The sequence below is a fragment of the Somniosus microcephalus genome, chromosome 22 (genome assembly GCF_052327205.1).
Source record: "Somniosus microcephalus isolate GS21.2 chromosome 22, FLI_Smic_1.0, whole genome shotgun sequence".
NCBI lineage: Eukaryota > Metazoa > Chordata > Chondrichthyes > Squaliformes > Somniosidae > Somniosus > Somniosus microcephalus.
This window is the reverse complement of record NC_141008.1, coordinates 12,960,835-12,974,051: the sequence shown is the minus strand read 5'-3', so window position 1 is coordinate 12,974,051 and position 13,217 is coordinate 12,960,835. Positions and strand designations below refer to the sequence as shown.

Genomic DNA, 13,217 nt, shown 5'->3' with positions numbered 1-13,217 from the left:
TAGTTTCTGATTCTGCTGAAGCAAAAAAAAGCCACAAAATAAAACTCTATCGAGGAGGTGGTTGGTTGCTATGATGATGCGGCATGAACGAGTCAATAGTTAAAAACTGGTGCCTTGTAGAAGCTGTGGGGACAAACGGCCCTGAGGTGATCCTGGCACATAATTTGATGTTTTGTTCAATTATTTACATACTAGGTATTCTGTGTGTGTTGTAATGCATGAAATTCCATCGCTGAAGATCGGTAGATCACCATGTGTGCAACTTAGAATAAGATGTGAACTTGTGCTGTTTTTGGTATTAATGAAGCTATTGAGGTGTTAAATTCATTTTAAGAAAGTTCCCTGCTGAAATGAAAGATATTACAGGGAACTGATAGGGTAGATCGAGAGAAACTATTTATGCTGGTTGGGGATTCTTGGACTAGGGGACATAGTCTAAAAATTAGAGACAGATCTTTCAGGAGTGAAATTATTAAATACTTCTGCACATTAAGGGTGGTGGAAGTTTGGAGCTCGTCCGCAAATGGCAGTTGATGCAAGATCAATTGTTAATGAAAATTTATCAATCTCCGATTTAAAATTAACGAAAGGTATGAAAGGATATGGGGCAACGGCCGGTATATGGAGTTAGGTCACGGATCAGCCATGATCTCATTGAATTGCGGAACAGGCACGAGGGGCTGCATGGCCGCCTCTTGTTCTGTTCTGTGCTAATAAGCAGTGGGGAAAGAGCAGGCTGTGAGCTGACATCTGAAGCTGGTCTAAGTCTAGCTTCCACCAGCCCCGTCTTTATGATACATAATTTCCATCATTATATTTGACTTCCAGCCTAAAGCCATCAAGGCCACCTTTCTGGCAGGAATGCCAGTTTATGTAACCATTCCACCGCTCATAAACCACTGATCATCTTCTCCTTCTCCAATTGCAGCATCCACTGCAACAGCTGGAGGTGGGAATGATACCAATTGTATCAGTTTCTGTAAATGCAGTTCAAATACTTTTTAAAGACCCTTCTGGTTTTTTTAATTCATTCATGGGATGTGGGCGTCGCTGGCAAGGCTGGAGGCCCACGTTGCTATTGAAAACGACGATTTATTCATGACTTGTAGCAGAGTGACTATTGCATGACAATATCTGCACAGTTTTTAATATATTTGACTTCAAACATTTTATCACTTCATTCATTCACTGGATCTGGGTGTCGCTGGCAAGGCTGGCATTTATTGCCCATCCCTAATTGCCCTTGAGAAGGTGGTGGTGAGCCGCTGCCTTGAACCGCCGCAGTCCGTGTGGTGAAGGTGCTCCCACAGTGCTGTTAGGGAGGGAGTTCCAGGATTTTGACCCAGCGACGATGAAGGATCGGCGATGTACTTCCAAGTCAGGATGGTGTGCGTCAAGCCAGCCTGCTGTACAGCTATTGTATTATTTTCTGTAGCCTGCTTCCCAGCCTGGACAGTATACAGTGCTAGTTTGTTCCTCCACTTTTTTTGAATACTGTTCCCATCTAAATGGAACATTCCACAGTGAATTTATACACTGAAGGAAATCTGGCTGGTAAAGCTTGAAACTCATTGGAGGAATGCCAATGAATGCTGTACTCCAGCTACATGTGGCAAGTTAGAGCGTACCTCCGAAGAAAGCTTACGGTTCCAGGACGGTCGTAAGCGTATTTACTTTTCGGTCGGACGAAAATTGTTCGCGCCTTATGCAAAAAACCTTCAAAATTAAACTCATTATCTGCTACTTAGCATTGATCGACTGACGTCAAGGTTCGACCAATCCTGTGCCGTCACGATTGACCAATCCTACAGTACAGTCCCCTGATGGTTGGCCAATCGGTGTGTGTGTGTGTGTGTGTGGGGGCGGGACTAATCGTTTTCATCTCAGGGATGTGGCAGCCATTGTTTCACTGCTTCCAGCTCAAACTACTCTGCTTATCCAGCTTTGAAAAAGTTAGTATCTCTTTTAAAAATAACAAGATTTACCAAAAAAGTTTTATAAGTACTTTCACTTTCATCTTTCAAGGTATTAAAAGGTAGAAATGTTGCCCGGCAGCAGATTCACAGAGGGACGCAGAGAGGCCCCAAAGCCTCGCACTCGATTTAAACCGCCCGGCCCAAAACAGCCCTGGCAAAGCCGGGCTCCCCCAGCTAGTCTTTATATATTGTAGCCTCTCCCTAGACTTGTTGGAAGAGTGATGTGTGGGTTTGGGACTAAATGGGTTGGATTTTAATTTTTTTTTTAAACCCAGGTGACGAATTTTCCGCTAGCTTCTTGATTCGAAACGGCGCTCGCGTCAATGCAGCTACATACGGAGAGCATGAGACTCCACTTCACCTTGTGGCCTCGTACAGTCTAAAAAAACACTCGGTGGAGGCAATGGCAGGAATGGCACGTATTGCACAAGCACTTTTGGAAGCAGCTGCCAATTCCAATGTGCAGGATAGCAAAGGACGGTGAGTGACCGTGGGCATTATGCTGCTTTTGGCTACGTTCTGACTTCTTTTTCCACCTAGTCTCCTGCAGCTATGATAGACCGGAACTGTATGTGTGACTCGGTGACTACCTGCACCTCCTCACTCTTGTGTCCTTTCTTTCTCACACCTCGCACTCCTCTTCCATACTCATCAACTGTCCTGATTTTATGCGTTAATTTCAATCCTGTCCTGACTTCAGAGTGACATTCCTGAATTTTAAATTAACTCCGAGTACTGGAATAGAACATCAATAAGCCCTGTGCCATTAAATACAATGCGTTATTAATCCCAGAAATACTCCACAGGTCAGGCTGCATCTGTGGAGATATAAACAGTTAACATTTCAGGTCGATGACCCTTCGTCAGAACTAGAAAAAGTTTGAGCTGTAACTGATTTTAAGCAGGGGTGGGAGGGGAGTAAAGAACAAAAGGGAGGTCTGTGATAGGGCGGAAGGATGGAGTGATTAAATGACAAAAGGTATGATGGTACAAAGCAAAAGGAGTCATAACGGCACAGAAGGCGGCCATTCGGCCCATCGAGACCGTGCCGGCTCTCTGCAGCGCAATCGAGTCAGTCCCATTTCCCCGCTCTATCCTCTAGCCCTGCAAGTTTATTTCACTCAGGTGCCTATCCAGTCTTCCCCTTGAAAACATTGCGTCTCCGCTTCCACCACTTCCGTCGGCAGCAAGTTCCAGGTCCTCGCCACTCGCTGCATAAAAAAATTTCCCCTGTATCCCTTGCCCAAAACCTTAAATCTGTGTTCCTTAGTCCTTGTACCATCAACTAGTGGGAACAGCCTTTCCCTGTCTAGCCTATCCAAACCCGTCATAATCTTGTACACCTGTATCAAATCACCCCTCAACCTCCTTTGCTCTAATGAAGGAGATGGTAATAGGACAAGTAAAGAAACAAAAGATGAATTTAGAAGATTCGTTTTGCTTCCAATTTCCACCCTTCCCTCACCTTCACATGGTCCAGCTCTGACTCTTCCCTTCCTCGACTTCTCTGTCTCCATTTCTGGGGATAGGCCATCGACAAACATCCACTATAACCCCACTGACTCCCACAACTACACTTCCTCCCACCCTGGAGGACTTAATTCCATTCTCCTAGTTTCTCTGTCTCCATCGCATCTGTTCTGACGATGCTGCCTTCCATATTAGAATCATAGAATGGTGACGGCACGGAAGGAGGCCATTCGGCCCGCTGAGCCCATGCCGGTCCTCAGCTAGTCCCACTCTCCCGCCCTTTCCCCGTAGCCCTGCAATTTTTTTTCCTTCAGGTACTTATCCGGTTCCCTTTTGAAAGCCACGATTGAATCTGCCTCCATCACCCTTTCAGGCAGTGCATTCCAGATCATAATCACTTGCTGCGTAAAAAAGTTTTTCCTTACGTTGCCTTTGGTTCCTCTGCCAATCATCATAAATCTGTCTCCCCTGGTTCTCGACCCTTCCACCAGTGGGAACAGTTTCTCTCTATCTACTCTGTCTAGACCCCTCATGATTTGGAACACCTCTTCAAATCTCTTCTCAACCTTCTCTGCTCTAAGGAGAACAACCCCAGCTTCTCTAGACTATCCATGTAACTGAAGTCCCTCATCCCTGGAACCATTCTTGTAAATCTTTTCTGCACCCTCTCCAAGGCCTTCACATCCTTCCTAAAGTGCGGTGCCCAGAATTGGACACAATACTCCAGTTGGGGCCGAAAATGGCAAAATACTGCGGATGCTGGAAATCCGAAATAACAACAGAAAACACTGGAAAAACTCAGCAGGCCAGGGCAGCATCCGTGGAGAGAGAAACAGAGTTAACGTTTCAGGCCGATGACCTTTCGTCAGAACTGGGGAAAAAAGCAGGAAAAGAAATAGATTGTGAAGCAAGTTAGGGGTTGGGAAAAGTGGGAGGGGATAAAAGAACAAAAGGGACGGATAGAAAGTGGGAGAGATTGAGAGAGATTCAAGGCGAGAGGAGGTGGTAATGGGACAGGCTAAGGAACAAAGGATGGCTCTAGATGGGGTGTGAATTGTGCTGGCGGGGGGTGGGTGGGGGCAATTGAGGGACATTGGCCTGTCCCACTGTTATGAAATTTTAGGGAAAAACTTGAACTCTTCAGCTTTCAAAGGTTGCAAATGAGAGGGAGCCATATAGAGATGTATAAGGTATGGGATAATGATTAAGCCGGAGCACTGTTTCAAGTTAAACCATGACTGCAGGACAAAGGGTCACGGGTACAAGCTCGTAAAAGGCAAGATCAGGACTGATGGCAGAAAGCACTTCACACAGTGAATGATAACCAGAGTGGTCTTTGGAGGGTAGGGGGGTGGAGGCAAGAACTTGAGGCATTGGCGGAGCACTTGAATGCTGTAATAGGTTGCTATAAATGGATGAGCTAGGTGGGTCAACTGGCCTTCATCTGTTGGAGCTGCACGTAGCAAAATAGTGCCCCAGCTTTGTCCAGTCGTCTGATTTCTGCATCTCTAATTCTGCAGCCTGATCTACCTGAGCTGGGAAGATATCTAGCCCCTTGGTACCTCCCAACAGCTGTACAGCTGAGAGTTCAGACTAGAGACTCAATATTGGAGCATGGTTTTCCATGGTTTGTAAGGAGTCCAGTGATAGTCTCCTGCAGTAAAATGGTGCCACCATGTGGCTGAAGAGAAGTATTTTACATTTTTTAATCATTGAGTTCTGCCTGTAAAATTGACAGCTAATAGCTTTAAACAGAGCTCATTAATCCAAATAAAAGATTATCTTCTAATCCTTGTGTACATGCAACTCCGAAGATGCCTTCAAAATCTGTTTTGCAATAGATAGTATTGTGGAGAACTGTATTCCATTCTAGTTGTGCTGCTGTAGGATAACGACACTATTGGGTTGGGTCATCCTGCTTTTCAATTGCGATCGTCGGGACCTTGAGCTTAACCCTACAATGTGTCCGCTGTCCAGCTGGCTGTCGGAAAGGACTGTGAACTGTCTGGGTCGCTTAATCCTGCCGATATGTTACCATGTGGAGTGATCATTTTGTTACTGAAAGTTTGTCAAAACTTTCTGATCAAATCTATTCACCTTGTGGGAGTACTTCTAACGTGCAGCAGTGCCGTTACAGAAAGCTGTGTGCCATTTGTTAACTTGAACCTCTCTCTCTCCCTTACACAGGACACCGTTGCACACATCTATATTGGCAGGGAATGAGTATGTCTTCATGCAGTTACTGCAGTGTAAACAGTAAGTATGAGTCGTGCATCCCTGTCGTCGTGACTTCTGAGAGCAGCACCTTGTTGAGTTCTTAAGTTAAATTGTTTTATTCACGTTGTGGGATTCGGCACCGGTTTTTAAAAGTCTTTGACCATCTTTGTTCTAGATGTGACTTGGAGCTGAAGGACCACGAAGGAAGTACGGCACTGTGGTTAGCGCTCCAGGATATAACGGTGGACTCTGATCAGTCGGTGAATCCATTTGACGATGTTCCGGTTGTGAATGGCACCTCATTTGATGGGAACAGTTTTGCAGCAAAACTTATTAAGCGGGGCAGTAATCCAGATGCTCCGGATACGAAAGGTGAGAAACTAGCAGCTACACAATGAAAATTAGATGTGTGTTTAATAGATGACTTGGTGTGATTAGAAACTAGGTGCTTATTGGAGCTGCTATATTTATTCTGATGTGACAAAGTGTCGCACATCGTGACCAATGTTCCCTTTAAGCTGCGCAGCTCTCCATACCTCCCACGCAGCCGGCTTTTCAGTGCAAAGAACTGTGCATGCGCGGTATTTTGAATGGGCTGTGCAACCCCTTAAAGGGGCTGCGCACCCAAAAAAAATGAACCGGAACATTGATCCTGACCACCTCAGCCTAGCCAAGACCCAAGTCAAGAGTATGCATATGCACCCCATGCCTGGATGGGTGCAGCCGCAACACTCAAAAGGTTTGCACCGACCCAAATTCGAGCAGTTTTCTTGATTGTCACCCCTGTCGCCAAGCTACATATCCACCCCCCCACATCAGTGTACTGTCGCTGTAGTGGGTACAGGATGCACTCAGCAACTCGCTGGGGATACTTCAATACCACCTCTCTTCCCTGCGTCCTCTACCACCGAGACACGACAAGAGCAGCAAAATTGTGAGAACATCATTACCTCCAAGTCACACACACCATCCTGACTTGGAGATATGTTGCTGTTTCTTTATCGTTGCTGGGTCAATATTCTGGAATTCCCTATTGATGCCATTGTGGGAGCACAGTCATCACATGGACTGCAGCAGTTCAAGGCAAAGGTCTACCACCAGCTTCTTGGGGTAGTTGGGAATGGGCAATACATGCGGCCTTGCCGGCGTCGCCCACATCCCGAGAACCAATATCAATCAAGGGAATTTGAGTTCCCCCAAGGTGCTCTGAAGGATGGGGATTCTGTCCTTCAATGCAACACTTGACTTGCCTCCTTGGGATTATCCAGGGAGCAGTAGCGACTGGCTGTCATAATGTCTGTATGCTACACCACCCATCTGTTCTTCAATAGGGGAGGATAGTATCTTCAAAAAGCAAGTGTCGTGGTTCATCACCAAGATCTTTACACGTTCAAAGGTTTGCAGTTATCAGGGTGTATGACTAACACACTTGTGATGTTCCCAAATCAGATGAAATATGTTGTGCACAGGAGTCCATGTAGTGATACAGTTGAGTTCTGGTTCACTTAACTAATTGCAGTACAAAGTTTCTTCTGACATGTGAAGGGGTGTGCAGAGTCTACCTCTTGCACTGTCGGGTTACTTATTCTATGTACAGTAACCTCTTACCGGCACCTATGGGACCAGGATGGTTCCGGTTGATGAACAATTCTGGATAAGAGGTATACCTACCACGGCAATTTTTAACACAAATAAAAAAAATCAAGAAATGTACTATACAATTGGGTACTCGCCTACAGAATGTTCCGTTAAATGTATGGTAGAATCGGCAAGATTACCGGTTATTGAGGTTTTGTATTGAGATGTATCTATTTTGCTGGTTAGTAAAGTATTCCGGATGATAAAGTGCTGTTTAAACAAGAGTTTACTGTATATGAACAAACTCCAAAGTGCTTTCTGGACCATTCCAGACTGTCCCGTTTAAATAAATACCTTTGTGCATGGAAAGCGGGAGACTTTTAGAAAGAATAAGGAATTTGCATTTATATAGCTCCTTTCAAATCCTTGGGACATTCAAAGTGCTTTGCAGCCAATGGAAATGTGGCAGCTAAGCACGGCAAGGTCGCACAAACAGCAATGAGAGTGACTCCGCTAGTCTGTGTTGGTGTAGGCTGAGGAATAAATGGAGGCCAGGACACTGGTAAAATTCCCCTAATACTTCATCGAGTGCCATAGGGTCCTTTATGTCCACCTGAGCAGGCAAACAGTTTACCATCTCACCCAAAAGACAGCATCTCTGACAATATTGCACTTCAAGAAGTATCGGCTTATCTTGCTGTCTCATGTGTGGTGGATGGTTTTGTTGGTGCCTCATGAGGTCAGTCGTGGTCTTGGCTCATGGTGCTGGTAGCTGGAGGAGGGCAAAGATTTAATTTTGTTTGCTAGCTTTCTGTAGGTTTCATATTTCCCTTCCCCCTCTGGTTGCCTTATGATTTTCTCTCTACAGTGTAAATTTCCCCCAAAATCTCCGTCTATAACCTGGTGATTGAGAGTGACTGTTCATCTGTGGCATTTTGCTTTCCAGGTGATACAGTTGGGAATGTGTGTGTCTTTGTTCAGTCGTTGTGTTTTTTAAAGTTCAGATCTGAATTTATGGGATGCATTTCAACCTCTCCTGTCCTCCTCTTGTCTCCTGTCCCACCCAAAACAAGGCCACAAGATCAAAAGATGATTTCCCAATTGTGTGTCTATTGGCACAAGAGTACCAGTAGGAATTATTTCCGACAGAGTTCAGAAGAAAAATCTCTGATCCCCAATCCATCTATCTAATACAATACAATATATTAAAACTCTTGCATCTGCATGCTTAGTTTTTCCATTATAAATTCCTATGGTTACATTTATAATGACGACTGTCTATGTAAACTTGTCCTGCTGTAATTACACCCTCTCGCCACTGGTGGCATTGTAGACCTATCTGGTGCCTCCCAGCCTGTACTGCAGATAAATTCCTATCCTGCAAGCAACTCTGCTTCCCAAATTGCTGTAAAGTTTGCTATTTAACTATAAATATCAATGCAAAACCTAGGCATTATATACACGAACAGAATGTATGATCTTAAAATGGTTACTGAATTTGTTTCAATTATTCCCCAACCTCTAAACTTGCTTCACTTGAACATTACACTTGGTCTTGACTCCCTGTACAAGAAACTTACTACTTTTTTTTTTTTTTTTTAATCCGGCTGTGGTGTGGTGCCGGTTCATCAAAAATTCCAGATAACCGAAAGCTATAGTAAAAGATACGGAGAGCTGAGAGCTCCGTATAAAGCAACAAACCCTGTTGCTTAGCAACAGGTTCAGAACAATGGCCACAAGTTCCAAGCGTGTCTGTAGCTTAGCAACAGCTGCAGCCACACCCTTGCACAGCAACCGATCGAGGAAGGCAAGTAGAATATGAAGTAAAACTTACCTGAACCTACTCCTGAATTTTGCCGGTTAACCGAGATTTCCGGTTATTTAGGTGCCGGTAAATTGAAAGTTTCCTGTATATAGGAGATTGACAAGCATATGAAATACTTTAGGACATTTTAGAGAATAAAAGTAAACAAAGATGTTGTTTATATCTACATATTATAAAGTACTAATCTGTGGAAAGTCTTCCCAGCCTATTGTCCTCTTTAGAGGCTGTGAATACAGTGAACTGCATTTGACTGTTGAATTCTGTGCCAGGGAATTGTTTGATCCAAAGAGCAGCAGAAACTGGAAATGAAGCCGCTGCACTCTTCCTGGTTGCTCACGGGGCCAAGGTTAACCACACCAATCAGTCGGTGAGTTTTTTAACTTTCAAGGAAATGTCTTCTTTTACAATAAATGGAGAAAACCATATGATCGATGACATTGTTACACATTAATGGATTGAGACTTTTCCCCAGTATATTGGGCTGCATTTGACTCTGTTAAATTCTGTTCCAGGAAATTGTGCGCTACAAAGAGCTGCCAAAGCAGCACATGAAACTGCTTCGGTGGCTTCAGCGCACATACCTTCACCAGAACATATTCACTCAGTTAATGGGTAAATGCACCACATGGTGTGACAGAAGGGCTTCAAGTTTTGGTTTGTGGTGTTAGCCAGTCTCAAATGGGCTGCTGTCATTGGCTTTGGATTGAGGTGAAAGGAAAAAGTGGCCAAAAGTTCTCTTCCCCTGGTTTGTTATCCGGTTGGATGTGTGGACAACATTGGACAGTTTGAGTGAGACTGGAAGGCTGGTCTTGGCCACAGGACTGTCGCCCAGCACCAGTGACTTGCTTTGGAAAGTAAACGTCAACAACTGGAGAATAGAATGTCCGCCTTTCCAGTTGGTCATAAATGTTTGTGTATTTATGTCTTTCATGCTTTCTACATGGATTTTCAGTTGACCATTCCAAAGTGTTTTCCATCTTTAAATGGTTTTGACATTGACACCATCACTTGACCATTAAGTTTTTTTGTCCCCCCCCAACCCATATCTCCAGCTTTGGCAACACTGGGGAAAAGCTCTTCGCATGATGATCCATATTTAATCATTTCTATTTGCGTGGCACACTGACTCTCTCAGTTTGCAGCTTGAATTTTCCAACCAGCCACAATTAGCTGCAGCATAAATCCCCTAACCGTATGCCATTCCCTTACTGTGCCAGTATAACAATTTCTGTTTCTCCATACCTTGGCGAGGCAGCAAAGGAGATTTACTAGAATGGTATCGGGGCTGAGGGACTTTGGTTATGTAAAGAGACTGGAGAAGCTAGGATTGTTCTCCTTGGAGGTTAAAGGGGAGATTTAATCGGTGTTCAAAATTATAAAGGGTTTTTGATAGAGTAGATAGGGAGAAACTTTCCACTGGCAGGAGGGTCAGTAACCAAAGGACACAGGTTTAATATGATTGGCAAAAGAATCAGGAGAGAGATGAGAATTTTTTAGTAGTTAATGCGTTGCCTGAAAGGGTGGTGGAAGCATAAGAAATAGGAGCAGGAGCAGGCCATACGGTAAGATCGTGGCTGATCTTTGACCTGAGCAATTTCCCACCTAATCCCCATATCCCTGGATGAGCAATAGTGTTTGTAGGATTCAGTAGTATTTTTCAATAGGGAATTGGATATATACTTGAGGAAAACAATGGAGGGCTACGGGGAAAGAGCTGGGGGAGTGTGAATCATTGGAGAGCTCTTTCAAAGAGCTGGCACAGACAGGATGGGCTGAATGGCCTCCTGTGAAAATCCTGTGCCTTTGGTGTAAGATTGCCAATTTGGTACAATGGCCGTTGCCAACTAGGAGATGGATTGAGAATAGCAGGTGGAGGAAACTTTTTTTATACCAAATGTAGCATTGCCATGATAATTCTTAAGGTTAATCATCGAAATTTACAGCACAGAAGGAGGCCATTCGGCCCATCTTTTACACTCCAGCTGACACAGCTATCCACCCTAATCCCACTTTCCAGCACTTGGTCCGTAGCTTTGTCTATGCACTTCAAGTGCATATCCAAGTACTTTTTAAATGTGATGAGGGTTTCTGCCTCTACCACCCTGTCAGGCAGTGAGTTCCAGACCCCCACCACCCTCTGGGTGAAAAGATTTCTCCTCAACTCCCCTCTAATCCTCTGACCAATTACTTTAAATCTATGCCCCCTGGTTATTGACCCTTCTGCTAAGGGAACTAAGTCCTTCTTTCCACTCTATCTAAGCCCCTCATAATTTTATACACCATTTATAATTAGGTCTCCCCTCAGCCTCCTCTGTTCCAAAGAAAACAACCCCCAGCCTATCCAATCTTTCCTCATAGCTAAAATTCTCCAGCCCAGGCAACATCCTCGTAAATCTCCTCTGCACCCTCTCTAGTGCAATCACATCCTTCCTGTAATGTGGTGACCAGAACTGTACGCAGTATTCTAGCTGTGGTCTAACTAGTGTTTTATTCAGTTCAAGCATAACCTCCCTGCTCTTGTATTCTGTGCCTCGGCTAATAAAGGCAAGTATCCCGTATGCCGCCTTAACCACCTTCTCTACCTGTTCTGCTAACTTCAGGGATCTGTGGACATGCACTCCAAGGTCCCTCTGATCTTCTGCACTTCTGTGTCCTACCATTTACTGTGTATTCACTTGCCACTGTTCTGCCCACCTGACTAGTCCATTGATATCTTCCTGCAATAGTCTTCATTAAAGGACCCAAATGTTAATTTATTACACATTGAACAGCTTTTCATAGCACAAGATGTTCTAACTTAAATTTGATAAATCAATCTCTCTCTCTCTCGCTGTGCACTTAGGGTGAAACTTCGCTTCACACGGCCTGCCGTCATGGCCTGGCGAATCTCACCGTAGAACTACTGCAGCATGGCGCAAATCCCAACATCCAAACCAAACGATCGCTCCCTGTCAGCACAGGTGTGACGCAAGAATCGACCGAGGGTCTCCACTTGCAGACACCGCTTCACATGGCGATAGCACACAATCATCCAGATGTAGTGTCTGTGATACTGGAGCAGAAAGGTAGGTTTACTTCGCCCCCTCACCCAGTCGATCCCAAGGCTGTTACGAATGCGGGCAATGATTTGATTTCTTAAGTGGTAACGTATGATTAAATTAATATGGCTTGAAAAGATTGTGGGGCAGACCTAAGTCCAGTTCTGCAGACTCTCCTTCTCCCCCACACCCCTTTTTCTTTGCTCTGCTTCTTTCCACCCCATGGGATTTAGAAAGAAGTTTATAAAAGATCTGCCCAGTAATAACTCGATGCTTTTTCATTTATTCCTTGAACATACAGTAATTAGTACTTTTATACTGTAAACATTGATGGAGCAGTTTGGAGCAGTTAATGGCAGACATTACTTGTGTGATTGATTAGCAAAAAGTATCTTTTTTAAATAATGTGATGTACTACTTTGGGGGAATTACAGCAGAAATACAAAAAAATTATTTTAAGTATTAATTTAGACTTTTCAGTTCCAAACTACTATGCCTGTATAAGCATATTATCTGTGTAAATACGTGGTGGAATGCCTCTGATAAGGTTACTTGTCACTGTAATATGCTTCCAAAGTCGGAGGTCTGTGATTTACTTCAAAGAGCACCATGGTTGAATGGCCTCCTGTGCTGTAAACCCCTGTGGTTTGGCTCGAATCATTTAGATTAATCATCATTGAACATGACTCCTTGTTCTGGAGAACTGAGAGATGGAAAGAAAACTAATTTTATTCTTTTAATCAACTCAGCAAATGCACTTCATGCTGCTAGTAATCTGCAAATCATTCCTGACTTCAGCCTCAAAGATTCAAGAGATCAGACAGTCCTGGGGCTGGCTCTGTGGACAGGTAACTATGAATGTATTTTGTATTAATCTCATTCCTGTAACTTTTTTGTGAAAGTTGAAGTATTTCTGCTACGGTGACCTGCTGAAGTGGGTCGTCTTGTAACCTGGGGTAGACCTATTGTGAAGGGGTAGGGTGATGTCTTTTGTGATGCGATTTGGTATTACCGGAGAATAATTGGTAAGTCAGCGGGTTACTTTGTGAATGATATAAAGCATCTTTTCTTTTTAAAAAGCACTGCCTACTTTCATCTGCATCAACAAATTAA

The 13,217-nt window shown here is 44.0% G+C and overlaps 1 protein-coding gene across 2 annotated transcripts in view; it reads left to right on the top strand.

Annotated features, from left to right (window-relative positions):
- The window catches only part of ankfy1 (ankyrin repeat and FYVE domain containing 1), a 76,755-nt gene that overhangs the window by 37,806 nt on the left and 25,732 nt on the right, over nucleotides 1–13,217 (top strand). For both annotated transcript variants that reach the window (XM_085964192.1, XM_085964190.1), the window contains exons 8-13: nucleotides 2,252–2,456; nucleotides 5,634–5,702; nucleotides 5,839–6,035; nucleotides 9,336–9,433; nucleotides 11,909–12,131; nucleotides 12,854–12,952. In XM_085964192.1, the coding sequence (XP_085820318.1) occupies nucleotides 2,252–2,456; nucleotides 5,634–5,702; nucleotides 5,839–6,035; nucleotides 9,336–9,433; nucleotides 11,909–12,131; nucleotides 12,854–12,952 (891 nt within the window). The remainder of the gene's footprint in view (nucleotides 1–2,251; nucleotides 2,457–5,633; nucleotides 5,703–5,838; nucleotides 6,036–9,335; nucleotides 9,434–11,908; nucleotides 12,132–12,853; nucleotides 12,953–13,217) is intronic.